Source organism: Cherax quadricarinatus, chromosome 7 (assembly GCF_038502225.1).
Source record: "Cherax quadricarinatus isolate ZL_2023a chromosome 7, ASM3850222v1, whole genome shotgun sequence".
Taxonomy (NCBI): domain Eukaryota; kingdom Metazoa; phylum Arthropoda; class Malacostraca; order Decapoda; family Parastacidae; genus Cherax; species Cherax quadricarinatus.
This window is the reverse complement of record NC_091298.1, coordinates 64,390,059-64,415,058: the sequence shown is the minus strand read 5'-3', so window position 1 is coordinate 64,415,058 and position 25,000 is coordinate 64,390,059. Positions and strand designations below refer to the sequence as shown.

Below are 25,000 nucleotides of genomic sequence, written 5' to 3'. Positions count from 1 at the left end.
CTCTGAGTAGAGCTTTGTCAAGTCGTGTTTCACTCTGAGTAGAGCTTTGTCAAGTCGTATTTCACTCTGAGTAGAGCTTTGTCAAGTCGTGTTTCACTCTGAGTAGAGCTTTGTTAAATCGTGTTTCACTCTGTGTAGAGTTTTGTTAAGTCGTGTTTCACTCTGTGTAGAGCTTTGTTAAGTCGTGTTTCACTCTGAGTAGAGCTTTGTTAAATCGTGTTTCACTCTGTGTAGAGCTTTGTTAAATCGTGTTTCACTCTGAGTAGAGCTTTGTTAAATCGTGTTTCACTCTGTGTAGAGTTTTGTTAAGTCGTGTTTCACTCTGTGTAGAGCTTTGTTAATTCGTGTTTCACTCTGTCTAGAGCTTTGTTAAGTCGTGTTTCACTCTGTGTAGAGTTTTGTCAAGTCGTGTTTCACTCTGTAGAGCTTTGTTAAGTCGTGTTTCACTCTGTAGAGCTTTGTTAAGTCGTGTTTCACTCTGTCTAGAGCTTTGTTAAGTCGTGTTTCACTCTGTGTAGAGCTTTGTTAAGTCGTGTTTCACTCTGTGTAGAGCTTTGTTAAGTCGTGTTTCACTCTGTGTAGAGCTTTGTTAAGTCGTGTTTCACTGTCTAGAGCTTTGTTAAGTCGTGTTTCACTCTGTCTAGAGCTTTGTTAAGTCGTGTTTCACTCTGTAGAGCTTTGTTAAGTCGTGTTTCACTCTGTCTAGAGCTTTGTTAAGTCGTGTTTCACTTTGTCTAGAGCTTTGTTAAGTCGTGTTTCACTCTGTAGAGCTTTGTTAAGTCGTGTTTCATTCTGTCTAGAGCTTTGTTAAGTCGTGTTTCACTCTGTAGAGTTTTTTTAAGTCGTGTTTCACTGTCTAGAGCTTTGTTAAGTCGTGTTTCACTCTGTCTAGAGCTTTGTTAAGTCGTGTTTCACTCTGTAGAGCTTTGTCAAGTCGTGTTTCACCCTGTGTAGAGCTTTGTTAAGTCGTGTTTCACTCTGTAGAGCTTTGTTAAGTCGTGTTTCACTCTGTCAGAGCTTTGTTAAGTCGTGTTTCACTCTGTCTAGAGCTTTGTTAAGTCGTGTTTCACTCTGTAGAGCTTTGTCAAGTCGTGTTTCACTCTGTGTAGAGCTTTTTTAAGTCGTGTTTCACTCTGTAGAGCTTTGTTAAGTCGTGTTTCACTCTGTAGAGCTTTGTTAAGTAGTGTTTCACTGTCTAGAGCTTTGTTAAGTCGTGTTTCACTCTGTGTAGAGCTTTGTTAAGTCGTGTTTCACTATGTAGAGCTTTGTTAAGTCGTGTTTCACTCTGTCTAGAGCTTTGTTAAGTCGCGTTTCACTCTGTCTAGAGCTTTGTTAAGTCGTGTTTCACTCTATAGAGCTTTGTTAAGTCGTGTTTCACTCTGTCTAGAGCTTTGTTAAGTCGTGTTTCACTCTTTCTAGAGCTTTGTTAAGTCGTGTTTCACTCTGTAGAGCTTTGTTAAGTCGTGTTTCACTCGTCTAGAGCTTTGTTAAGTCGTGTTTCACTGTAGAGCTTTGTTAAGTCGTGTTTCACTCTGTCTAGAGCTTTGTTAAGTCGTGTTTCACTCTGTAGAGCTTTGTTAAGTCGTGTTTCACTCTGTCTAGATCTTTGTTAAGTCGTGTTTCACTCTGTGTAGAGCTTTGCTAATTCATGTTTCACTCTGTGTAGAGCTTTTCCAAGGCTCGATCAATCTCTACGGAGAGCGAAATGTTGCCCGCCACTGAAGGCTTGTTTCGCCCCTTCTTTACTGACAGCAGTTCGCATTTATTGAACTACACCATCAGGTACTAATGCTATCAGATACTAGTACCATCAGGTACTAGTACCATCACGTACTAGAACCATCAGGAACTAGTACCATCAGTTACTAGTACCATCACGTACTAGAACCATCAGGAACTAGTACCATCAGGTACTAGTACCATCAGGTACTATAACCATCAGGTACTAGAACCACCAGGTACTAGAACCATCGGGTACTAGTACAATCAGGTACTAGTACCATCAGTACTAGAACCATCAGGTACTAGTACCATCAGGTACTAGAACCTTCGGGTACTAGTACCATCAGGTACTAGAACCATCAGGTACTAGAACCATCAGGTATCAGAGCCATCAGGTACTAGTACAATCAGTTACTAGTACCATCAGGTACTAGAATCATCAGGTACTAGTACCATCAGGTACTAGAACCATCGGGTACTAGTACCAACCAGTACTAGAACCATCAGTACTAGAACCATCAGGTACTAGTACCATCATGTACTAGTACCATCAGGTACTAGTACCATCAGGTACTAGAACCATCGCGTACTAGTACCATCAGGTACTAGAACCATCAGGTACTAGAACCATCAGGTACTAGAAAAACTCCCTCAACTCTGTCCTTAAGTTCTGATTGGTCGAGAAACCCCTCCCCCTTCCCCCCAGAAAACTTGAGTAAACCAGGTTTGATCCGAGGAAGGAAACGGATAACTCCCCTTTCTGGGATGAAAAACTTTTCACCAGAGCAAATATGTATCCTGGTACTATGTATCCAGGAACCTTGTATCCAGGAAATATGTATCCAAGAAATATGTATCCAGGAACCTTGTATCCAGGAAATATGTATCCAGGAACCTTGTATCCAGGAAATATGTATCCAGGAAATATGTATCCAAGAAATATGTATCCAGGAAATATGTATCCAGGAAATACGAATCCAGGAAATATGTGACCAGGAAATCTGTATCCATGAAATATGTGTCCAGAAAATATGTATCCAAGAAATATGTGTCCAGGAAATATGTATCCAAGAAATATGTATCCAGGAAATATGTGTCCAGGAAATATGTATCCAAGAAATATGTGCCCAGGAAATATGTATCCAGGAAATATGTATCCAGGAAATATGTATCTAGGAACTGTATCCAGGGAGTATATGAGAAGAGACTATGTATCCAGTCTCATATTCTACTGGGTGATCCTGGTACAGTCTAGTACTGGTGATCCTGGTACAGTCTAGTACTGGTGAACCTGGTACAGTCTAGTACTGGTGATCCTGGTACAGTCTAGTACTGGTGATCCTGGTACAGTCTAGTACTGGTGATCCTGGTACAGTCTAGTACTGGTGAACCTGGTACAGTCTAGTACTGGTGATCCTGGTACAGCCTAGTACTGGTGATCCTGGTACAGTCTAGTACTGGTGATCCTGGTACAGTCTAGTACTGGTGATCCTGGTACAGTCTAGTACTGGTGATCCTGGTACAGTCTAGTACTGGTGATCCTGGTACAGTCTAGTACTGGGTGATCCTGGTACAGTCTAGTACTGGTGAACCTGGTACAGTCTAGTACTGGTGAACCTGGTACAGTCTAGTACTGGTGATCCTGGTACAGTCTAGTACTGGTGATCCTGGTACAGTCTAGTTCTGGTGATCCTGGTACAGTCTAGTACTGGTGATCCTGGTACAGTCTAGTACTGGTGATCCTGGTACAGTCTAGTACTGGTGAACCTGGTACAGTCTAGTACTGGTAATCCTGGTACAGTCTAGTACTGGTGATCCTGGTACAGTCTAGTACTGGTGATCCTGGTACAGCCTAGTACTGGTGAACCTGGTACAGTCTAGTACTGGTGATCCTGGCGCAGTCTAGTACTGGGTGATCCTGGTACAGTCTAGTACTGGGTGATCCTGGTACAGTCTAGTACTGGTGATCCTGGTACAGTCTAGTACTGGTGAACCTGGTACAGTCTAGTACTGGTGATCCTGGTACAGTCTAGTACTGGTGATCCTGGTACAGTCTAGTACTGGTGATCCTGGTACAGTCTAGTACTGGTGATCCTGGTACAGTCTAGTACTGGGTGATCCTGATACAGTCTAGTATGGTGATCTTGGTACAGTCTAGTACTGGTGATCCTGGTACAGTCTAGTACTGGTGATCCTGGTACAGTCTAGTACTGGGTGATTCTGGTACAGTCTAGTACTGGGTGATCCTGGTACAGTCTAGTAATGGTAATCCTGGTACAGTCTAGTACTGGGTGATCCTGGTACAGTCTAGTACTGGGTGATCCTGGTACAATCTAGTACTGGTGATCCTGGTACAGTCTAGTACTGGTGATCCTGGTACAGTCTAGTACTGGTGATTCTGGTACAGTCTAGTACTGGTGATTCTGATACAGTCTAGTACTGGGTGATCCTGGTACAGTCTAGTAATGGTGATCCTGGTACAGTCTAGTACTGGGTGATCCTGGTACAGTCTAGTACTCGGTGATCCTGGTACAGTCTAGTACTGGTGATCCTGGTACAGTCTAGTACTGGTGATCCTGGTACAGTCTAGTACTGGTGATCCTGGTACAGTCTAGTACTGGTGAACCTGGTACAGTCTAGTACTGGTGATCCTGGTACAGTCTAGTACTGGTGAACCTGGTACAGTCTAGTACTGGTGAACCTGGTACAGTCTAGTACTGGTGATCCTGGTACAGTCTAGTACTGTGTGATCCTGGTACAGTCTAGTACTGGTGATCCTGGTGCAGTCTAGTACTGGTGATCTTGGTACAGTCTAGTACTGGGTGATCCTGGTACAGTCTAGTACTGGTGATCCTGGTACAGTCTAGTACTATGTGATCCTGGTACAGTCTAGTACTGGGTGATCCTGGTACAGTCTAGTACTGGTGATCCTGGTACAGTCTAGTACTGGTGATCCTGGTACAGTCTAGTACTGGTGATTCTGGTACAGTCTAGTACTGGTGATTCTGGTACAGTCTAGTACTGGGTGATCCTGGTACAGTCTAGTAATGGTGATCCTGGTACAGGCTAGTACTGGGTGATCCTTGTACAGTCTAGTACTGGGTGATTCTGGTACAGTCTAGTACTGGTGATCCTGGTACAGTCTAGTGCTGGTGATCCTGGTACAGTCTAGTACTGGTGATCCTGGTACAGTCTAGTACTGGTGAACCTGGTACAGTCTAGTACTGGGTGATCCTGATACAGTCTTCTAGTACTGGGTGATTCTGGTACAGTCTAGTACTGGGTGATTCCGGTATAGTCTAGTACTGGTGATCCTGGTACAGTCTAGTACTAGGTGATTCTGGTACAGTCTAGTACTGGTGATCCTGGTACAGTCTAGTACTGGTGATCCTGGTACAGTCTAGTACTGGTGATCCTGGTACAGTTTAGTACTGTGTGATCCTGGTACAGTCTTGTACTGGTAATCCTGGTACAGTCTAGTACTGGTGAACCTGGTAGTCTAGTACTGGTGATCCTGGTACAGTCTAGTACTGTGTGATCCTGGTACAGTCTAGTACTGGTGATCCTGGTACAGTCTGGTACTGTGTGATCCTGGTACAGTCTAGTACTGGTGATCCTGGTACAGTCTGGTACTGGTGATCCTGGTACAGTCTAGTACTGTGTGATCCTGGTACAGTCTAGTACTGGTGATCCTGGTACAGTCTAGTACTGGTGATCCTGGTACAATCTAGTACTGTGTGATCCTGGTACAGTCTAGTACTGGTGATCCTGGTGCAGTCTAGTACTGGTGATCTTGGTACAGTCTAGTACTGGGTGATCCTGGTACAGTCTAGTGCTGGTGATCCTGGTACAGTCTAGTACTGGGTGATCCTGGTGCAGTCTAGTACTGGGTGATCCTGGTACAGTCTAGTACTGGGTGATCCTGGTACAGTCTAGTACTGGGTGATCCTGGTACAGTCTAGTACTGTGTGATCCTGGTACAGTCTAGTACTGGTGATCCTGGTACAGTCTGGTACTGTGTGATCCTGGTACAGTCTAGTACTGGTGATCCTGGTACAGTCTGGTATCTAGTACTGTGTGATCCTGGTACAGTCTAGTACTGGTGATCCTGGTACAGCAGTCTAGTACTGGTGATCCTTACAGGTACAGTCAGTAGTACTGGTGATGATCCTGGGTACAGTCTAGAGCTGGTGATCCTGGTACAGTCTAGTACTGGGTGATCCTGGTGCAGTCTAGTACTGGGTGATCCTGGTACAGTCTACTACTGGGTGATCCTGGTACAGTCTAGTACTGGGTGATCCTGGTACAATCTAGTACTGGTGAACCTGGTACAGTCTAGTACTGGGTGATCCTGGTACAGTCTAGTACTGGTGATCCTGGTACAGTCTAGTACTGGTGATCCTGGTACAGCCTAGTACTGGTGATCCTGGTACAGTCTAGTACTGGTGATCCTGGTACAGTTTAGTACTGGTGATCCTGGTACAGTTTAGTATTGATCACTGCGCGGAGGTAAACAGGAGTAAATCTGTTCAGCATCAAGTCTCTGTTGATTGCTACTGTTTAAGCCGTTCATGGAACTCTCTTGTTCCAGTGTTGTTCCAGGAACTGTTTTGTTCCATTGGTCTAGGAACTGTTTTGTACCAGCGTTGTTCCAGGAACTGTTTTGTTCAATTGTTCTAGGAACTGTTTTGTTCTATTGTTCTAGGAACTGTTTTGTTCTATTGTTACAGGAACTGTTTTGTTCCATCATTGTTCCAAAACTGTTTAGCTCCAGTATTGTTCCAGAACTATTTTATTCCAACATTGTTCCAGGAACTGTTTTGTTTCAGCATTGTTCTAGGAACTATTTTAATCGTGTTCCAGGACTGTTTTGTTCCAACATTGTTCCAGATCTGTTTTGTTCCATCATTGTTCCAACAATGTTCCAGAGCTGTTTTGTTTTATCATTATTCCAAGACTGTTTTGTTCCATCATTGTTCCAGGAACTGTTTTGTTCCAACATTGTTCCAGTACTGTTTTGTTCCATCATTGTTCCAGGAACTGTTTTCTATCATTGTTCCAGGAACTGTTTTGTTCCATCATTGTTCCAAGAACTGTTTTGTTCTATCATTGTTCCAGGAACTGTTTTGTTCCAACATTGTTCCAAGACTGTTTTGTTCCATCATTGTTCCAAGACTGTTTTGTTCCATCATTGTTCCAGGAACTGTTTTGTTCCAACATTGTTCCAAGACTGTTTTGTTCCATCATTGTTCCAAGCCTGTTTTGTTCCATCATTGTTCCAGGAACTGTTTTGTTCCAACATTGTTCCAGGAACTGTTTTGTTCCAACATTGTTCCAAGACTGTTTTGTTCCATCATTGTTCCAGGAACTGTTTTGTTCCAACATTGTTCCAGGAACTATTTTGTTCCAACATTGTTCCAAGACTGTTTTGTTCCATCATTGTTCCAGGAACTGTTTTGTTCCATCATTGTTCCAGGAACTGTTTTGTTCCATCATTGTTCCAGGAACTGTTTTGTTCCATCTTCGTTCCAGTAACTTTTGTTCCAAGAAATATATATGAACTGTTCTAACATTGTTCAAATAACTGTCCCAACATTGTTCCAATATTGTTCCAGGAACTGTTTCAACATGGGGAGGGTGTGTAGCTCCCGGTCCTCGGATCAAGAGCTTTAATTTCCCCATGTGTGTGTGTGTGTGTGTTTATTGCCAGGCAGGAACCTCCCTTCTCTGATTGCCAGCCAATCAGGAGTGGCGTGGGCGTTGCCCGGCACTCATCCTCGGCCAATCAGAGAGGCCAGCGGTGCCAGAGCAGAGGGGGGAGGGGGATCACGTGAGCCAATCAGAGGGTCCGGGGAGGGGTGTTAAGGGGGAGGGGGATCACATGGGCCAATCAAAGGGTCCGGGGGAGAGTGTTAAGGGGGAGGGGGATGACGTGGACCAATCAGAGGGTCCGGGGGAGGGTGTTAGGGGGGAGGTGATGACCTGGACCAATCAGAGGGTCCGGGGGAGGGGTGTTAAGGGGGAGGGGGATCACATGGGCCAATCAAAGGGTCGGGGGGAGGGTTTTAAGGGGGTGGGGGATGACGTGGACCAATCAGAGGGTCCGGGGGAGGGTGTTAAGGGGGAGGGGGATGACCTGGACCAATCAGAGGGTCCGGGGGAGGGGGACCACGTGGACAAATGAGAGGGTCCGGGGGAGGGGTTTTAAGGGGGGTGGAGGTGCCCAATCAATCAGGTACTGGAAGGTGTAAGAGTGTCCCAGGAGTTATTGGCCAGTCAAAAGTGCAGAGCCGGAATTAAAGGGTTATCCACCAAACATAAGAGCGTACAGCCGGATACAAGGGTTCTCAACCAATCAGAACGTCGTAAGGCCATAGGCAAAGGGTTCTTGACCAATCAGAACGTCGTCAAGCCATAGGCAAAGGGTTCTTGACCAATCAGAAAGGCATAGAGCCGTATACAAGGGTTCTAGTGGTGGACGCGGTCATCCTGGGGTAAGGGGTGGTGGTTCAGGGGTTCTAACAACTAAAGAGACAGTGAACTAAGAACAACTAAGTTAAATACTCAGGGTTGTAAAATGTGCCGCAGAGCTCTCACCAGGACACAGCCTGACCAGGTGCAGGGTAGCAGGGTAGCAGGGTAGTGCAGGGTAGTGCAGGGTAGCGCAGGGTAGCAGGGTAGTGCAGGGTAGTGCAGAGCAGGGCAGGGCAGTGCAGAGCAGGGCAGAGTAGTGCAGAGCAGGGCAGGGTAGTGCAGGGCAGTGCAGGGTAGTGCAGAGCAGGGCAGGGCAGTGCAGAGCAGGGCAGGGTAGTGCAGGGCAGTGCAGGGTAGTACAGGGTAGTACAGGGCAGTACAGGGCAGTGCAGGGTAGTGCAGAGCAGGGCAGGGTAGTGCAGGGCAGTGCAGGGTAGCGGGGTAGTGCAGGGTAGCAGGGTAGTGCAGGGTAGCAGGGTAGTGCAGGGTAGCAGGGTAGTGCAGGGTAGCAGAGTAGTGCAGGGTAGCAGGGGAGTGCAGGGTAGCAGGGTAGTGCAGGGTAGCAGGGTAGTGCAGGGTAGCAGGGTAGTGCAGGGTAGTGCAGGGCAGGGTAGTGCAAGGTAGGGTAGTGCAGTGCAGGGCAGTGCAGGGTAGTGCAGAGCAGGGTAGGGTAGTGCAGGGTAGCAGGGTAGTGCAGGGTAGTGCAGGGTAGCAGGGTAGTGCAGGGTAGCAGGGTAGTGCAGGGTAGCAGGGTAGTGCAGGGTAGCAGGGTAGTGCAGGGTAGCAGGGTAGCAGGGTAGTGCAGGGAAGGGTAGTGCAGGGCAGGGTAGCAGGGTAGTGCAAGGTAGCAGGGTAGTGCAGGGTAGCAGGGTAGTGCAGGGTAGCAGGGTAGTGCAGGGTAGCAGGGTAGTGCAGGGTAGCACGGTAGGGCAGGGTAGCAGGGTAGTGCAGGGCAGGGTAGTGCAGGGTAGGGTAGTGCAGGGCAGGGTAGTGCAGGGTAGGGTAGTGCAGGGTAGCAGGGTAGTGCAGGGTAGCAGGGTAGTGCAGGGCAGGGTAGTGCAGGGTAGCAGGGTAGTGCAGGGTAGCAGGGTAGTGCAGGGCAGGGTAGTGCAGGGTAGCAGGGTAGTGCAGGGTAGTAGGGTAGTGCAGGGTAGCAGGGTAGTGCAGGGCAGAGTAGTGCAGGGTAGGGTAGTGCAGGGTCGGGTAGTGCAGGGCAGGGTAGTGCAGGGCAGGGTAGTGCAGGGCAGGGTAGTGCAGGGTAGCAGGGTAGTGCAGGGTAGCAAGGTAGTGCAGGGTAGCAGGGTAGTGCAGGGCAGGGTAGTGCAGGGCAGGGTAGTGCAGGGCAGGGTAGTGCAGGGTAGCAGGGTAGTGCAGGGTAGCAGGGTAGTGCAGGGCAGGGTAGTGCAGGGCAGGGTAGTGCAGGGTAGCAGGGTAGTGCAGGGCAGGGTAGTGCAGGGTAGCAGGGTAGTGCAGGGTAGCAGGGTAGTGCAGGGTAGTGCAGGGTAGCAGGGTAGTGCAGGGCAGGGTAGTGCAGGGCAGGGTAGTGCAGGGTAGGGTAGTGCAGGGCAGGGTAGTGCAGGGCAGGGTAGTGCAGGGCAGGGTAGTGCAGGGCAGGGTAGTGCAGGGTAGCGTAGTGCAGGGTAGTGCAGGGCAGGGTAGTGCAGGGCAGGGTAGTGCAGGGCAGGGTAGTGCAGGGCAGGGTAGTGCAGGGCAGGGTAGTGCAGGGCAGGGTAGCAGGGCAGGGTAGTGCAGGGTAGCGTAGTGCAGGGCAGGGTAGTGCAGGACAGGGTAGGGCAGTGCAGGGTAGCGTAGTGCAGGGCAGGGTAGTGCAGTGCAGGGTAGTGCAGGGCAGGGTAGCAGGGCATAGTAGTGCAGGGCAGGGTAGTGCAGGGCAGGGTAGCAGGGCAGGGTACTGTAAGGCAGGGTAGTGCAGGGCAGGGTAGTGCAGGGCAGGGTAGCAGGGCAGGGTAATGCAGGGCAGGGTAGTGCAGGGCAGGGTAGTGCAGGGCAGGGTAGTGCAGGGTAGGGTAGTGCAGGGTAGCGTAGTGCAGGGCAGGGTAGTGCAGGGCAGGGTAGTGCAGGGTAGGGAAGTGCAGGGTAGCGTAGTGCAGGGCAGGGTAGTGCAGGGCAGGGTAGTGCAGGGCAGGGTAGCAGGGCAGGGTAGTGCAGGGAAGGGTAGTGCAGGGCAGGGTAGTGCAGGGTAGGGAAGTGCCGAGCAGGGTAGCAGGGCAGGGTAGTGCAGGGTAGCGTAGTGCAGGGCAGGGTAGTGCAGGGCAGGGTAGTGCAGGGCAGGGTAGCAGGGCAGGGTAGTGCAGGGCAGGGTAGTGCAGGGCAGGGTAGTGCAGAGCAGGGTAGCAGGGCAAGGTAGTGCAGGGCAGGGTAGTGCAGGGCATGGTAGTGCAGGGCAGGGTAGTGCAGGGTAGCGTAGTGCAGGGCAGGGTAGTGCAGGGCAGGGTAGTGCAGGGTAGGGAAGTGCAGGGTAGCGTAGTGCAGGGCAGGGTAGTGCAGGGCAGGGTAGTGCAGGGCAGGGTAGCAGGGCAGGGTAGTGCAGGGAAGGGTAGTGCAGGGCAGGGTAGTGCAGGGTAGGGAAGTGCAGGGTAGCGTAGTGCAGGGCAGGGTAGTGCAGGGCAGGGTAGTGCAGGGCAGGGTAGCAGGGCAGGGTAGTGCAGGGCAGGGTAGCAGGGCAGGATAGTGTAGGGCAGGGTAGTGCAGGGCAGGGTAGTGCAGGGCAGGGTAGTGTAGGGCAGGGTAGCAGGGCAGGGTAGTGCAGGGCAGGGTAGTGCAGGGCAGGGAAGGGTAGTGCAGGGCAGGGTAGTGCAGGGCAGGGTAGTGCAGGGCAGGGTAGTGCAGAGCAGGGCAGGGAAGTGCAGGGCAGGGTAGCAGGGCAGGGTAGTGCAGGGCAGGGCAGTAGGGCAGGATAGCAGGGCAGGATAGCGCAGGGCAGGGTAATGCAGGGCAAGTTAGTGCAGGGCAGGGTAGCAGGGCAGGGTAGTGCAGGGCAGGGTAGCAGGGCAGGGTAGTAGGGCAGGGTGGTAGGGCAGGGTAGTGCAGGGCAGGGTAGCAGGGCAGGGTAGTGCAGGGCAGGTTAGTGCAGGGCAGGGTAGCAGGGCAGGGTAGTGCAGGGCAGGGTAGCAGGGCAGGGTGGTGCACGGCAGGGTAGCAGGGCAGGATAATGCAGGGCAGGTTAGTGCAGGGCAGGGTAGCAGGGCAGGGTAGTGCAGGGCAGGGTAGCAGTGCAGGGTAATGCAGGGCAGGGCAGGGTAGCAGGGCACGTTAGTGCAGCGCAGGGTAGCAGGGCAGGGTAGTGCAGGGGAGGGTAGTGCAGGGCAGGGTAGTAGGGCAGGGTAGAGTAGTGCAAGGCAGGGTAGTGCAAGGCAGGATAGTGCAGGGCAGGGTAGTGTAGGGCAGGGTAGCAGGGCAGGGTAGTGCAGGGCAGGGTAGTGCAGGGCAGGGTAGCAGGGCAGGGTAGTGCAGGGCAGGTTAGTGCAGGGCAGGGTGGTAGGGCAGGGTAGTGCAGGGCAGGGTAGCAGGGCAGGGTAGTGCAGGGCAGGTTAGTGCAGGGCAGGGTAGCAGGGCAGGGTAGTGCAGGGCAGGGTAGCAGGGCAGGGTGGTGCACGGCAGGGTAGCAGGGCAGGATAGTGCAGGGCAGGTTAGTGCAGGGCAGGGTAGCAGGGCAGGGTAGTGCAGGGCAGGGTAGCAGTGCAGGGTAATGCAGGGCAGGGCAGGGTAGCAGGGCACGTTAGTGCAGCGCAGGGTAGCAGGGCAGGGTAGTGCAGGGCAGGGTAGTAGGGCAGGGTAGAGTAGTGCAAGGCAGGGTAGTGCAAGGCAGGATAGTGCAGGGCAGGGTAGTGTAGGGCAGGGTAGCAGGGCAGGGTAGTGCAGGGCAGGGTAGTGCAGGGCAGGGTAGCAGGACAGGGTAGTGCAGGGCAGGGTAGTGCAGGGCAGAGTAGTAGGGCAGGGTAGTGCAGGGAAGGATAGTGAAGGGCAGGGTAGTAGGGGAGGGTAGCAGGGCAGGATAGCAGGGCAGGGTAGTGCAGGGCAGGGTAGTGCAGGGCAGGGTAGGGTAGTAGGGCAGGGTAGCAGGGCAGTGTAGCAGGGCAGAGTAGTGCAGGGCAGGGTAGTGCAGGGCAGGGCAGCAGAGCAGGGTAGCAGGGCAGGGTAGTGCAGGGCAGGGTAGCAGGGCAGGGTAGCAGGGCAGGGTAGTGCAGGGCAGGGTAGCATTGCAGGGTAGCAGGGCAGGGTAGCTGGGCAGGATAGCAGGGCAGGGTAGCAGGGCAGGGTAGCAGAGCAGGGTAGCAGGGCAGGGTAGTGCAGGGCAGGGTAGTGCAGAGCAGGGTAGTGCAGGGCAGGGTAGCGCAGGGCAGGGTAGTGCTGGGCAGGGTAGCAGGGCAGGGTGGTGCAGGGCAGGGTAGCAGGGCAGGGTAGCAGGGCAGGGTAGTGCAGGGCAGGGTAGTGCAGGGCAGGGTAGTGCAGGGCAGGGTAGTGCAGGGCAGGGTAGTGCAGGGCAGGGTAGCAGGGCAGGGTAGTGCATGGCAGGGTAGTGCAGGGCAGGGTAGCAGGGCAGGGTAGCGCAGGACAGGGCAGTGCTGGGCAGGGTAGCAGGGCAGGGTAGCGCAGGGCAGGGTAGCAGGGCAGGGTAGTGCAGGGCAGGGTAGTGCAGGGCAGGGTAGCAGGGCAGGGTAGTGCAGGGCAGGGTAGTGCAGGACAGTGTAGCAGGGCAGGGTACCAGGGCAGGGTAGTGTAGGGCAGGGTAGTGCAGGGCAGGGTAGTGCAGGGCAGGGTAGCAGAGCAGGGTAGTGCAGGGCAGGCAGTGTAGCAGGGCAGGGTAGTGCATGGCAGGGTAGTGCACGGCAGTGTAGCAGGGCAGGGTAGCAGGGCAGGGTAGTGCATGGCAGGGTAGTGCAGGGCAGTGTAGCAGGGCAGGGTAGCAGGGCAGGGTAGTGCAGGGCAGATTAGCAGGGCAGGGTAGTGCAGGGCAGGGTAGCAGGGCAGATTAGCAGGGCAGGGTAGTGCAGGGCAGGGTAGCAGGGCAGGGTGGTGCAGGGCAGGGTAGCAGGGCAGGATAGTGCAGGGCAGGGTAGTGCAGGGCAGGGTAGCAGGGCAGGGTAGTGCAGGACAGGGTAGCAGGGCATGGTAGCATGGCAGGGTCGTGCAGGGCAGGGTAGCAGGGCAGGGTAGTGCAGAGCAGGGTAGTGCAGGGGCAGGGTAGTGCAGGGTAGCAGGGCAGGGTACCAGGGCAGGGTGCAGGGCAGGGTAGTGCAGGGCAGGGTAGCATGGCAGGGTAGTGCACGGCAGTAGCAGGGCAGGGTGCAGGGCAGGGTAGTGCAGGCACAGGGTGTAGCAGGGCATAGCAGGGCAGGGTAGCATGCAGGGCAGGGTAGTGCAGGGCAGTGTAGCAGGGCAGGGTAGCAGGGCAGGGTAGTGCAGGGCAGGTTAGCAGGGCAGGGTAGTGCAGGCAGGGTAGTGCAGGGCAGGGTAGTGCAGGGCAGGGTAGCAGGGCAGGGTAGTGCAGGACAGGGTAGCAGGGCATGGTAGCATGGCAGGGTAGTGCAGGGCAGGGTAGCAGGGCAGGGTAGTGCAGAGCAGGGTAGTGCAGGGCAGGGTAGTAGGACAGGGTAGCAGGGCAGGGTAGCAGGGCAGGGTAGTGCAGGGCAGGGTAGTGCATGTCAGGGTAGTGCAGGGCAGGGTAGTAGGGCAGGGTAGCAGGGCAGGGTAGCAGGGCGTGGTAGTGCAGGGCAGGGTAGTAAGGCAGGGTAGAAGGGCAGGATAATGCAGGGCAGGGTAGTAGGGCTGGGTAGCAGGGCAGGGTAGCAGGGCAGGGTAGTGCAGAGCATGGTAGTGCAGGGCAGGGTAGTAGGACAGGGTAGCAGGGCAGGGTAGCAGGGCAGGGTAGTGCACGGCAGGGTAGTGCATGTCAGGGTAGTGCAGGGCAGGGTAGTAGGGCAGGGTAGCAGGGCAGGGTAGCAGGGCGTGGTAGTGCAGGGCAGGGTAGTAAGGCAGGGTAGAAGGGCAGGGTAATGCAGGGCAGGGCAGTAGGGCTGGGTAGCAGGGCAGGGTAGCAGGGCAGGGTAGTGCAGGGCGGGGTAGTGCAGGGCAGGGTAGTGCAGGGCAGGGTATTGCAGGGCAGGGTAGTAGGGCAGGGTAGCTGGGCAGGGTAGCAGGACAGGGTAGTGCAGGGCAGGGTAGTGCAGGGCAGGGTAGCAGGGCAGGGTAGTGCAGGGCAGGGTAGTAGGGCAGGGTAGCAGGGCAAGGTAGCAGGGCAGGGTAGTGCAGAGCAGGGTAGTAAGGCAGAGTAGCAGGGCAGGGTAGCAGGGCAGAGTAGCAGGGCATGGTAGTGTAGGGCAGGGTAGTAGGGCGGGGTAGCAGGGCAGAGTAGCAGGGCAGGGTAGTAGGGCAGGGTAGCAGTTCAGGGTAGCAGGACAGGGTAGTACAGGGCAGGGTAGTGCAGGGCAGGGTAGTGCAGGGCAGGGTCGTGCTGGGCAGGGTAGCAGGGCAGGTTAGTGCAGGGCAGGTTAGTGCAAGGCAGGGTAGCAGGGCAGGTTAGTGCAAGGCAGGGTGGTAGGGCAGGGTAGCAGGGCAGGGTAGCAGGGCAGGGTAGTAAGGCAGGGTAGCAGGACAGGGTAGCTGGGCAGGGTAGCGTGGCAGGGTAGCAGGGTAGCAGGGCAGGTTAGTGCAGGGCAGGGTAGTGCAGGGCAGGGTAGCAGGGCAGGTTAGTGCAGGGCAGGTTAGTGCAAGGCAGGGTAGTAGGGCAGGGTAGCAGGGCAGGGTAGCAGGGCAGGGTAGCAGGGCAGGTTAGTGCAGGGCAGGGTAGTAGGGCAGGGTAGCAGTGCAAGGTAGTGCAGGACAGGGTAGTAGGGTAGGGTAGCAGGGTAGGGTAGCAGGGCAGGGTAGCAGGGCAGGGTAGCATGGCAAGGTAGTAGGGCAGGATAGCAGGGCAGGGTAGTGCAGGGTAGTACTTAAAGATAGTGGAGGGAAACAGGTCAGGGTAGTGCAGGGTAGTAGGGAAGGAGATTGCATGAATACAGGGCAGGATAGTGCAGGGTAGGAGGGTAGGGTAATAGGGAAGGAGAGTGCAGGGAAACATTGCAGGGTAGCAGGGCAGGGTAGTAGGGAAGGAGAGTGCAGGGAAGCAGGGTAGGATAGTGCAGGGTAGCAGGGCAGGATAGTCGAGCGTAGTAGGGCAGGGTAGCAGGGCAGGGTTAGTAGGGCAGGATAGTGCAGGGTAGTAGGACAGGATATTGCAGGAAAGTAGAGCAGGATAGTGCAGGGTAGTGCAGGATAGTGCAGGGTAGTAGGGCAGAGCAGGGCAGGGTAGGAGAGCAGGTTAGTATTGCCCGTTAGTGTGGCAGGGTAGTGCAGAGTAGTAGGGCAGGATAGGGCAGGGAAGTAGGGCAGGGTAGTAGGGCAGGGTAGTAGGGCAGGATAGTGCAGGGTACTGCAGGATAGTAGGACAGGGTAGTGCAGTACGGCAGGGTAGTGCAGTACGGCAGGGTAGTAGAGCAGGGTGGTAGTGCAGTACGGCAGGGTAGTACGGCAGGGTAGTAGTGCAGGGTAGCAGAGCAGGATAGTAGTGCAGGGTAGTACGGCAGGGTAGTGCAGTACGGCAGGGTAGTAGTGCAGGGTAGCAGAGCAGGATAGTAGTGCAGGGTAGTACGACAAGGTAGTAGTGCAGGATAGTACGGCAGTGTAGTATAGTGCGGGGTAGTAGGGCAGGGTAGTAGAGCAGAATAGTAATGCAGGGTAGTGCAGGGTAGTACGGCAGGGTAGTAGTGCAGGGTAGTACGGCAGGGTAGTACGGCAGGGTAGTACGGCAGGGTAGTAGTGCAGGATAGTAGTGCAGGATAGTACGGCAGGGTAGTAGTGCAGGGTAGTAGAGCAGGATAGTAGTGCAGGGTAGTACGGCAGGGTAGTGCAGTACGGCAGGGTAGTAGTGCAGGGTAGCAGAGCAGGATAGTAGTGCAGGGTAGTACGACAGGGTAGTAGTGCAGGATAGTACGGCAGTGTAGTATAGTGCGGGGTAGTAGGGCAGGGTAGTAGAGCCGGATAGTAGTACAGGGTAGTGCAGGGTAGTACGGCAGGGTAGTAGTGCAAGGTAGTACGGCAGGGTAGTACAGCAGGGTAGTATAGTGCGGGGTAGTAGGGCAGGGTAGTAGAGCAGAATAGTAGTGCAGGGTAGTACGGCAGGGTAGTAGTGCAGGGTAGTACGGCAGGGTAGTACAGCAGGGTAGTACGGCAGGGTAGTAGTGCAGGATAGTAGTGCAGGATAGTACGGCAGGGTAGTAGTGCAGGGTAGTAGAGCAGGATAGTAGTACAGGGTAGTACGGCAGGGTAGTGCAGTACGGCAGGGTAGTAGTGCAGGGTAGCAGAGCAGGGTAGCAGAGCAGGATAGTAGTGCAGGGTAGTACGACAGGGTAGTAGTGCAGGATAGTACGGCAGTGTAGTATAGTGCGGGGTAGTAGGGCAGGGTAGTAGAGCCGGATAGTAGTACAGGGTAGTGCAGGGTAGTACGGCAGGGTAGTAGTGCAAGGTAGTACGGCAGGGTAGTACGGCAGGGTAGTATAGTGCGGGGTAGTAGGGCAGGGTAGTAGAGCAGAATAGTAGTGCAGGGTAGTACGGCAGGGTAGTAGTGCAGGGTAGTACGGCAGGGTAGTACAGCAGGGTAGTACGGCAGGGTAGTAGTGCAGGATAGTAGTGCAGGATAGTACGGCAGGGTAGTAGTGCAGGGTAGCAGAGCAGGATAGTAGTGCAGGGTAGTACGGCAGGGTAGTGCAGTACGGCAGGGTAGTAGTGCAGGGTAGTACGACAGGGTAGTAGTGCAGGATAGTACGGCAGTGTAGTATAGTGCGGGGTAGTAGGGCAGGGTATTAGAGCCGGATAGTAGTACAGGGTAGTGCAGGGTAGTAGGGCAGGGTAGTAGTGCAAGGTAGTACGGCAGGGTAGTATAGTGCGGGGTAGTAGGGCAGGGTAGTAGAGCAGAATAGTAGTGCAGGGTAGTGCAGGGTAGTACGGCAGGGTAGTAGTGCAGGGTAGTACGGCAGGGTAGTACGGCAGGGTAGTAGTGCAGGATAGTAGTGCAGGATAGTACGGCAGGGTAGTAGTGCAGGGTAGAAGAGCAGGATAGTAGTGCAGGGTAGTACGGCAGGGTAGTAGTGCAGGATAGTAGTGCAGGGTAATACGGCAGGGTAGTAGTGCAGGGTAGCAGAGCGGGATAGTAGTGCAGGGTAGTACGGCAGGGTAGTAGTGCAGGGTAGTACGGCAGGGTAGTAGTGCAGGGTAGTACGGCAGGGTAGTAGTGCAGGGTAGTACGGCAGGATAGTAATGCAGGGTAGTAGGGCAGGATAGTAGTGCAGGGTAGTACGGCAGGGTAGTAGTGCAGGGTAGTAGTGCAGGGTAGTACGGCAGGATAGTAGTGCAGAGTAGTACGGCAGGGTAGTACGGCAGGGTAGTAGTGCAGGGTAGTACGGCAGGATAGTAGTGCAGGGTAGTACGGCAGGGTAGTAGTGCAGGGTAGTACGGCAGGATAGTAATGCAGGGTAGTAGGGCAGGATAGTAGTGCAGGTAGTAGGGCAGGGTAGTAGTGCAGGGTAGTAGTGGCAGGATAGTAGTGCAGGGTAGTAGGGGGTAGTAGGGTAGTAGTGCAGGGTAGTAGGGCAGGATAGTAGTGCAGGGTAGTAGGCAGGGTAGTAGTGCAGGGTAGTAGTGGCAGGGTAGTAGTGCAGGGTAGTAGGGCAGGGCAGTAGGGCAGGGTAGTAGTAGCAGGGTAGTAGGGGGTAGTACGGCAGGTTAGTAGTGCAGGGTAGTAGGGCAGGATAGTAGTGCAGGGTAGTACGGCAGGGTAGTAGTGCAGGGTAGTAGTGCAGGGTAGTACGGCAGGATAGTAGTGCAGAATAGTAGTGCAGGGTAGTACGGCAGGGTAGTAGTGCAGGGTAGTACGGCAGGGTAGTACAGCAGGGTAGTACGGCAGGGTAGTAGTGCAGGATAGTAGTGCAGGCTAGTACGGCAGGGTAGTAGTGCAGGGTAGCAGAGCAGGATAGTAGTGCAGGGTAGTACGGCAGGGTAGTGCAGTACGGCAGGGTAGCAGAGCGGGATAGTAGTGCAGGGTAGTACGGCAGGGTAGTAGTGCAGGATAGCGGCAGTGTAGTATAGTGCGGTGTAGTAGGGCAGGGTAGTAGAGCCGGATAGTAGTACAGGGTAGTGCAGGGTAGTAGGGCAGGGTAGTAGTGCAAGGTAGTACGGCAGGGTAGTAGTGCAGGGGTAGTAGTGCAGGGTAGTGGTGCAGGGTAGTACTGCAGGGTAGTGCAGGGCAGTAGTGCAGGGTAGTAGTGCAGGGTAGTAGTGCAGGGTAGTACGGCAGGGTAGTAGTGCAGGATAGTAGTGCAGGGTAGTACGGCAGGGTAGTGGTGCAGGGTAGTAGGGCAGGATAGTAGTGCAGGGTAGTACGGCAGGGTAGTAGTGCAGGATAGTAGTGCAGGGTAGTAGTGCAGGGTAGTAGGTGCAGGGTAGTACGGCAGGCTAGTAGTGCAGGTTAGTAGGGCAGGGTACTGGTGCAGGGTAGTAGTAGTGCAGGGTAGTACGGCAGGGTAGTAGTGCAGGGTAGTAGGGCAGGGTAGTAGTGCAGGGTAGTACGGCAGGGTAGGGCAGGGTAGTACGGCAGGGTAGTAGGCAGGGTAGTGGTGCAGGGTAGTACGGCAGGGTAGTAGGGCAGGATAGTAGTGCAGGGTAGTAGGGCAGGATAGTAGTACAGGGTAGTGCAGGGTAGTACGGCAGGGTAGTAGTGCAAGGTAGTACGGCAGGGTAGTAGTATAGTGCAGGGTAGTACGGCAGGGTAGTAGTGCAGGGTAGTAGTGCAGGGTAGTACGGCAGGATAGTAGTGCAGAGTAGTACGGCAGGGTAGTACGGCAGGGTAGTAGTGCAGGATAGTAGTGCAGGATAGTACGGCAGGGTAGTAGTGCAGGGTAGCAGAGCAGGATAGTAGTGCAGGGTAGTACGGCAGGGTAGTAGTGCAGGGTAGTACGGCAGGGTAGTAGTGCAGGGTAGTACGGCAGGGTAGTAGTGCAGGGTAGTAGAGCAGGATAGTAGTGCAGGGTAGTACGGCAGGGTAGTAGTAGTGCAGTAGTACGGCAGGGTAGTATAGTGCAGGGCAGTAGGGCAGGGTAGTAGCAGGGTAGTACGTGCAGGGTAGTAGGGTAGTACGGCAGGGTAGTAGTGCAGGGTAGTACGGCAGGGTAGTACGGCAGGGTAGTAGTGCAGGATAGTAGTGCAGGATAGTACGGCAGGGTAGTGCAGGGTAGTGGTGCAGGGTAGTACGGCAGGGTAGTAGTGCAGGGCAGTAGGGCAGGGTACTGGTGCAGGGTAGTACGGCAGGGTAGTAGTGCAGGGTAGTAGGGCAGGGTAGTAGTGCAGGGTAGTACGGCAGGATAGTAGTGCAGGGTAGTAGGGCAGGATAGTAGTGCAGGGTAGTACGGCAGGGTAGTAGTGCAGGGTAGTACGGCAGGGTAGTAGTGCAGGGTAGTAGGGCAGGGTAGTAGTGCAGGGTAGTACGGCAGGATAGTAGGGCAGGGTAGTAGTGGTGTAGTACGGCAGGATAGTAGTGCAGAGTAGTACGGCAGGGTAGTAGTGCAGGGTAGTAGGGCAGGATAGTAGTGCAGGGTAGTAGGGAAGGGTAGTAGTGCAGGGTAGTAGGGCAGGATAGTAGTGCAGGGTAGTAGGGCAGGGTAGTAGTGCAGGGTAGTAGGGCAGGATAGTAGTGCAGGGTAGTAGGGCAGGATAGTAGTGCAGGGTAGTAGGGCAGGATAGTAGTGCAGGGTAGTACGGCAGGGTAGTAGTGCAGGGTAGTAGGGCAGGATAGTAGTGCAGGGTAGTACGGCAGGATAGTAGTGCAGGGTAGTAGGGAAGGGTAGTAGTGCAGGGTAGTACGGCAGGGTAGTAGGGCAGGATAGTAGTGCAGGGTAGTACGGCAGGGTAGTAGTGCAGGGTAGTAGGGCAGGATAGTAGTGCATGGTAGTAGTGCAGGATAGTAGTGCAGGGTAGTAGTGCAGGGTAGTAGGGCAGGGTAGTAGTGCAGGGTAGTAGGGCAGGGTAGTAGTGCAGGGTAGTACGGCAGGATAGTAGTGCAGGGTAGTAGGGCAGGATAGTAGTGCAGGGTAGTACGGCAGGGTAGTAGTGCAGGGCAGTAGGGCAGGGTAGTGGTGCAGGGTAGTACGGCAGGGTAGTAGTGCAGGGCAGTAGGGCAGGGTAGTGGTGCAGGGTAGTACGGCAGGGTAGTAGTGCAGGGCAGTAGGGCAGGGTAGTAGTGCAGGGTAGTAGGGCAGGGTAGTGGTGCAGGGTAGTAGGGCAGGGTAGTAGTGCAGGGTAGTACGGCAGGGTAGTAGGGCAGGATAGTGGTGCAGGGTAGTACGGCAGGGTAGTAGGGCAGGATAGTGGTGCAGGGTAGTACGGCAGGGTAGTAGGGCAGGGTAGTAGTGCAGGGTAGTACGGCAGGGTAGTAGGGCAGGATAGTGGTGCAGGGTAGTACGGCAGGGTAGTAGTGCAGAGCAGTAGGGCAGGGTAGTGGTGCAGGGTAGTAGGGCAGGGTAGTGGTGCAGGGTAGTACGGCAGGGTAGTAGTGCAGAGCAGTAGGGCAGGGTAGTGGTGCAGGGTAGTAGGGCAGGGTAGTGGTGCAGGGTAGTAGGGCAGGGTAGTAGTGCAGGGTAGTACGGCAGGGTAGTAGTGCAGGGTAGTGGTGCAGGGTAGTACGGCAGGGTAGTAGGGCAGGATAGTGGTGCAGGGTAGTACGGCAGGGTAGTAGGGCAGGGTAGTGGTGCAGGGTAGTACGGCAGGGTAGTACGGCAGGGTAGTAGGGCAGGATAGTGGTGCAGGGTAGTACGGCAGGGTAGTAGTGCAGAGCAGTAGGGCAGGGTAGTGGTGCAGGGTAGTAGGGCAGGGTAGTGGTGCAGGGTAGTACGGCAGGGTAGTAGTGCAGAGCAGTAGGGCAGGGTAGTGGTGCAGGGTAGTAGGGCAGGATAAGGGAGGAGAGAGAGAGAGAGAGAGAGAGAATTTAAAGAGAGAGAGAGAGAGGATTTAAGAGAGAGTAGATGATTTTTCTTAAATCCTCAAATCATCTCATTTTTTTCTATAATTATAAATCAATATGTCAACCAAAAAAAATATTTATAAAATTTTGAAAACAGTGAAAGATTTTTTAATCGCAATAAATCAGGGGAAATGTGCAGGACTCGAACCATGGCGGGCCACTGCTAAAACTGGCAGTCCAGTGCGCTAACAACTGTACCTAGCTGACTCTTATTAAGATCCATCCTCCTACCCATTATCCTGTTTTACTACCAACTATCCTACCCTACTACCCACTATCCTGCCTTACTACCCACTATCCTGCCTTACTACCCACTATCATACCCTACTACCCACTATCCTGCCTTACTACCCACTATCATACCTTACTACCCACTATCCTGCCTTACTACCCACTATTATACCCTACTACCCACTATCCTGCCTTACTACCCACTATCATACCCTACTACCCACTATCCTGCCTTACTACCCACTATCATACCCTACTACCCACTATCCTGCCTTACTACCAACTATCCTGCCCTACTACCCACTATCCTGCCTTACTGCCCACTATCCTGCCTTACTACCCACTATCCTGCCCTACTACCCACTATCCTGCCCCCACTATCCTGCCTTACTACCCACTGTCTTGCCTTACTACCCACTATCCTACCCTACTACCCACTATCCTGCCCTACTACCCACTATCCTGCCCTACTACCCACTATCCTGCCTTACTACCCACTATCCTGCCCTACTACCCACTATCCTACCCTACTACCCACTATCCTGCCCTACTACCCACTATCCTACCCTACTAACCACTATCCTACCCTGCTATCCACTATCCTACCCTACTACCCATTATCCTACCCTACTACCCACTATCCTACCCTACTACCCACTATCCTGTCCTACTACCCACTATCCTCCCCTACTACCCACTATCCTACCCTACTACCCACTATCCTACCCTACTACCCACTATCCTACCCTACTACCCACTATCCTACCCTACTACCTACTATCCTACCCTACTACCCACTATCCTACCCTACTACCCACTATCCTACCCTAGTACCCACTATCCTACCCTACTACCCACTATCCTACCCTACTACCCACTATCCTACCCTACTACCTACTATCCTACCCTACTACCCACTATCCTACCCTACTACCCACTATCCTACCCTAGTACCCACTATCCTACCCTACTACCCACTATCCTACCCTACTACCCACTATCCTACCCTACTACCCACTATCCTCCCCTACTACCCACTATCCTACCCTACTACCTACTATCCTACCCTAGTACCCACTATCCTACCCTACTACCCACTATCCTACCCTAGTACCCACTATCCTACCCTACTACCCACTATCATGGGCGACCACAAATGCAAAGGCGGCCATTGTGAGTGGTTAGCGCACTGGCCCGTGAGTTTTAGAGCTCACTGGTCAAGGGTTCACGCCCTTGCTTTCCAATTTTTTTTTCAGTCATGTTATGGTATGATATATAACAAAAATATTTTGAAAGAAGTTAAATATGGGTTTTTTGGGGGGTTTATGGGTTTTTGGGTTTGTGGGTTTTGAGTTTTTGGGTTTGTGGGTTTTTGGGATTTTGGGTTTGTGGGTTGTTGGGTTTGTGGGTTTTTTGGTTTGTGGGTTTTTGGGTTTGTGGGTTGTTGGGTTTGTGGGTTGTTGGGTTTGTGGGTTGTTGGGTTTGTGGGTTGTTGGGTTTGTGGGTTGTTGGGTTTGTGGGTTGTTGGGTTTGTGGGTTGTTGGATTTGTGGGTTGGTGGGTTGTTGGAAGGTTTGGGTTGTCGGGCTTGTGGGCTGATGGGTTTATGGATTGTTTGGGTTATGGGTATTAAGGGTTATGAATTGGAAGCTAAATTTTTGGGAGTGGGATCACCCACGGGATTCTGAGAGCAGCACAACACAGGGACAGAGAATGAAGGAGAGAGAGAGAGAGAGAGAGAGAGAGAGAGAGAGAGAGAGAGAGAGAGAAAACAAAAAGAGAGAGAGAGAGAGAGATAATAACTCACCCTGTATCCTCCAAGGTCATTCACCATGCAGGAGAAGGTAGCGTCTCGACCCACTGGTACTGACACATTGTTGAGCGGAGCAGCGAAGTCTGGCTGACCCACCACCCAACCTGCAACACAACACACATATATTAATAACTAGATTCTATTGGTGGTAGTAGTCGTATTATTATTATTATTATTATTATTATTATTATTATTATTATTATTATTATTATTATTATTATTATTATTATTATTTTATTATTTATTATTATTGTAATTATTATTACTGTTTTTATTAATATTATTACTGTTATTATTACTACTATTATTATTATTATTATTATTACTATTATTATTATTGCTGTTGTTGTTATGGTTATAATTAAAATTATTATGTTAATCATTGGGAAAGTTAACTCCGTATTTTAATAGGTATAAGACAGTACAAAGTTTTCTCTCCATGCTAGTACAGTTTTAGGCCTCCCTAAAGAAAGGGTAAAATAAGGATGCAGTAATAAAGACAAAAAGAGTCGATAAAGCACTCTATAACTGGGAATGACAACAAGGTCATTTTTATTGATCTAGGAGAGTGTTGTGGCGGTGTGGTCAGGCAGTCTCCTGCAGGGGCGAGGTAAGCCAGGGATGGCTGGGGAGTGTCCTGGACGCCCCTGGGTGACCTTATTAGTCAAGTTTCTCATGAAAGTGTCGTTTTACTGCCCCAGAATGTCACTTTTGCTTTATGTAGACCTGTTTAGGTACCAGGTTTTGACGAGTAGATGTAATTCTAATAATAATAATAATAATGTGACTGTAGGTGTTCCTGGGGGTAGTGTTCTGGGCCCTCTCCTGTTCCTCGTCCACTCCAGCAAATGGATGCAAGTCTTATGTATCTTTATCTAGTTATACATGAATGGTATACAATACCGACAAGATGAAAATTAGAGACATGTGAAATATCTGGGTATATTGTAGACGTTTCGCCATCCAGTGGCTTTATCAATACAGATTCTAGGACATAGCTTGAAGACAGTAGAACTATTGTATACCATTCATGTATAACTTATCAGACACTGCAACATCATGGAATCTTGGTTCAGAGGACATCTACATGACCTTCACGGCTACTACAACTACTACTACCACTAACCCATCCCTTTGGGTAGGACCTACTTCCACTGGGGAATCCCGCCTACCAGTGACTATGCCCTCGTCTGCTACACGTCCCTATCCACTGACGCCTATATAAGCACCAGCCTTCTTGTCTGTGCTCCAGAATCTCCACAACTACGGTGCTCTTCACACCAATTCCAAGGCTGAGGGACTGATTACCTCATCTTTTGTATATAGTTCTGTCTTCTAATCATGTCCTGAAATTTGTATTGATAAAGCCACTGGATGGCGAAACGTCTACAATAAAGATACCCAGATGTAGCACATATGTCTAATTTTTATCTTTATCTCATATACGGTATCAGTGAACGAGGTTGAACCACAACAAACCATCTTCAACTAATCAGGAATTAAGAGTGGTCATCCAGGAGTGACACCAGCCACTGGGTGTAAGCAAGACAAATCACCTAAAGATTGGTACTTTGACTGATTATATAGATCGTTCATTTTAACGTTTATTTCATATTTCTGATTTCAACGTCTGCACACACACACACACACACACACACACACACACACACACACACACACACACACACA

General features: G+C 52.5%; 1 protein-coding gene across 1 annotated transcript in view; it reads right to left on the bottom strand.

Annotated features, from left to right (window-relative positions):
* The window catches only part of LOC128686943 (lachesin), a 107,214-nt gene that overhangs the window by 49,688 nt on the left and 32,526 nt on the right, over nt 1–25,000 (bottom strand). The window contains exon 2 of the mRNA XM_070082633.1: nt 23,306–23,415. Coding sequence (XP_069938734.1) covers nt 23,306–23,415 — 110 coding nt within the window. The remainder of the gene's footprint in view (nt 1–23,305; nt 23,416–25,000) is intronic.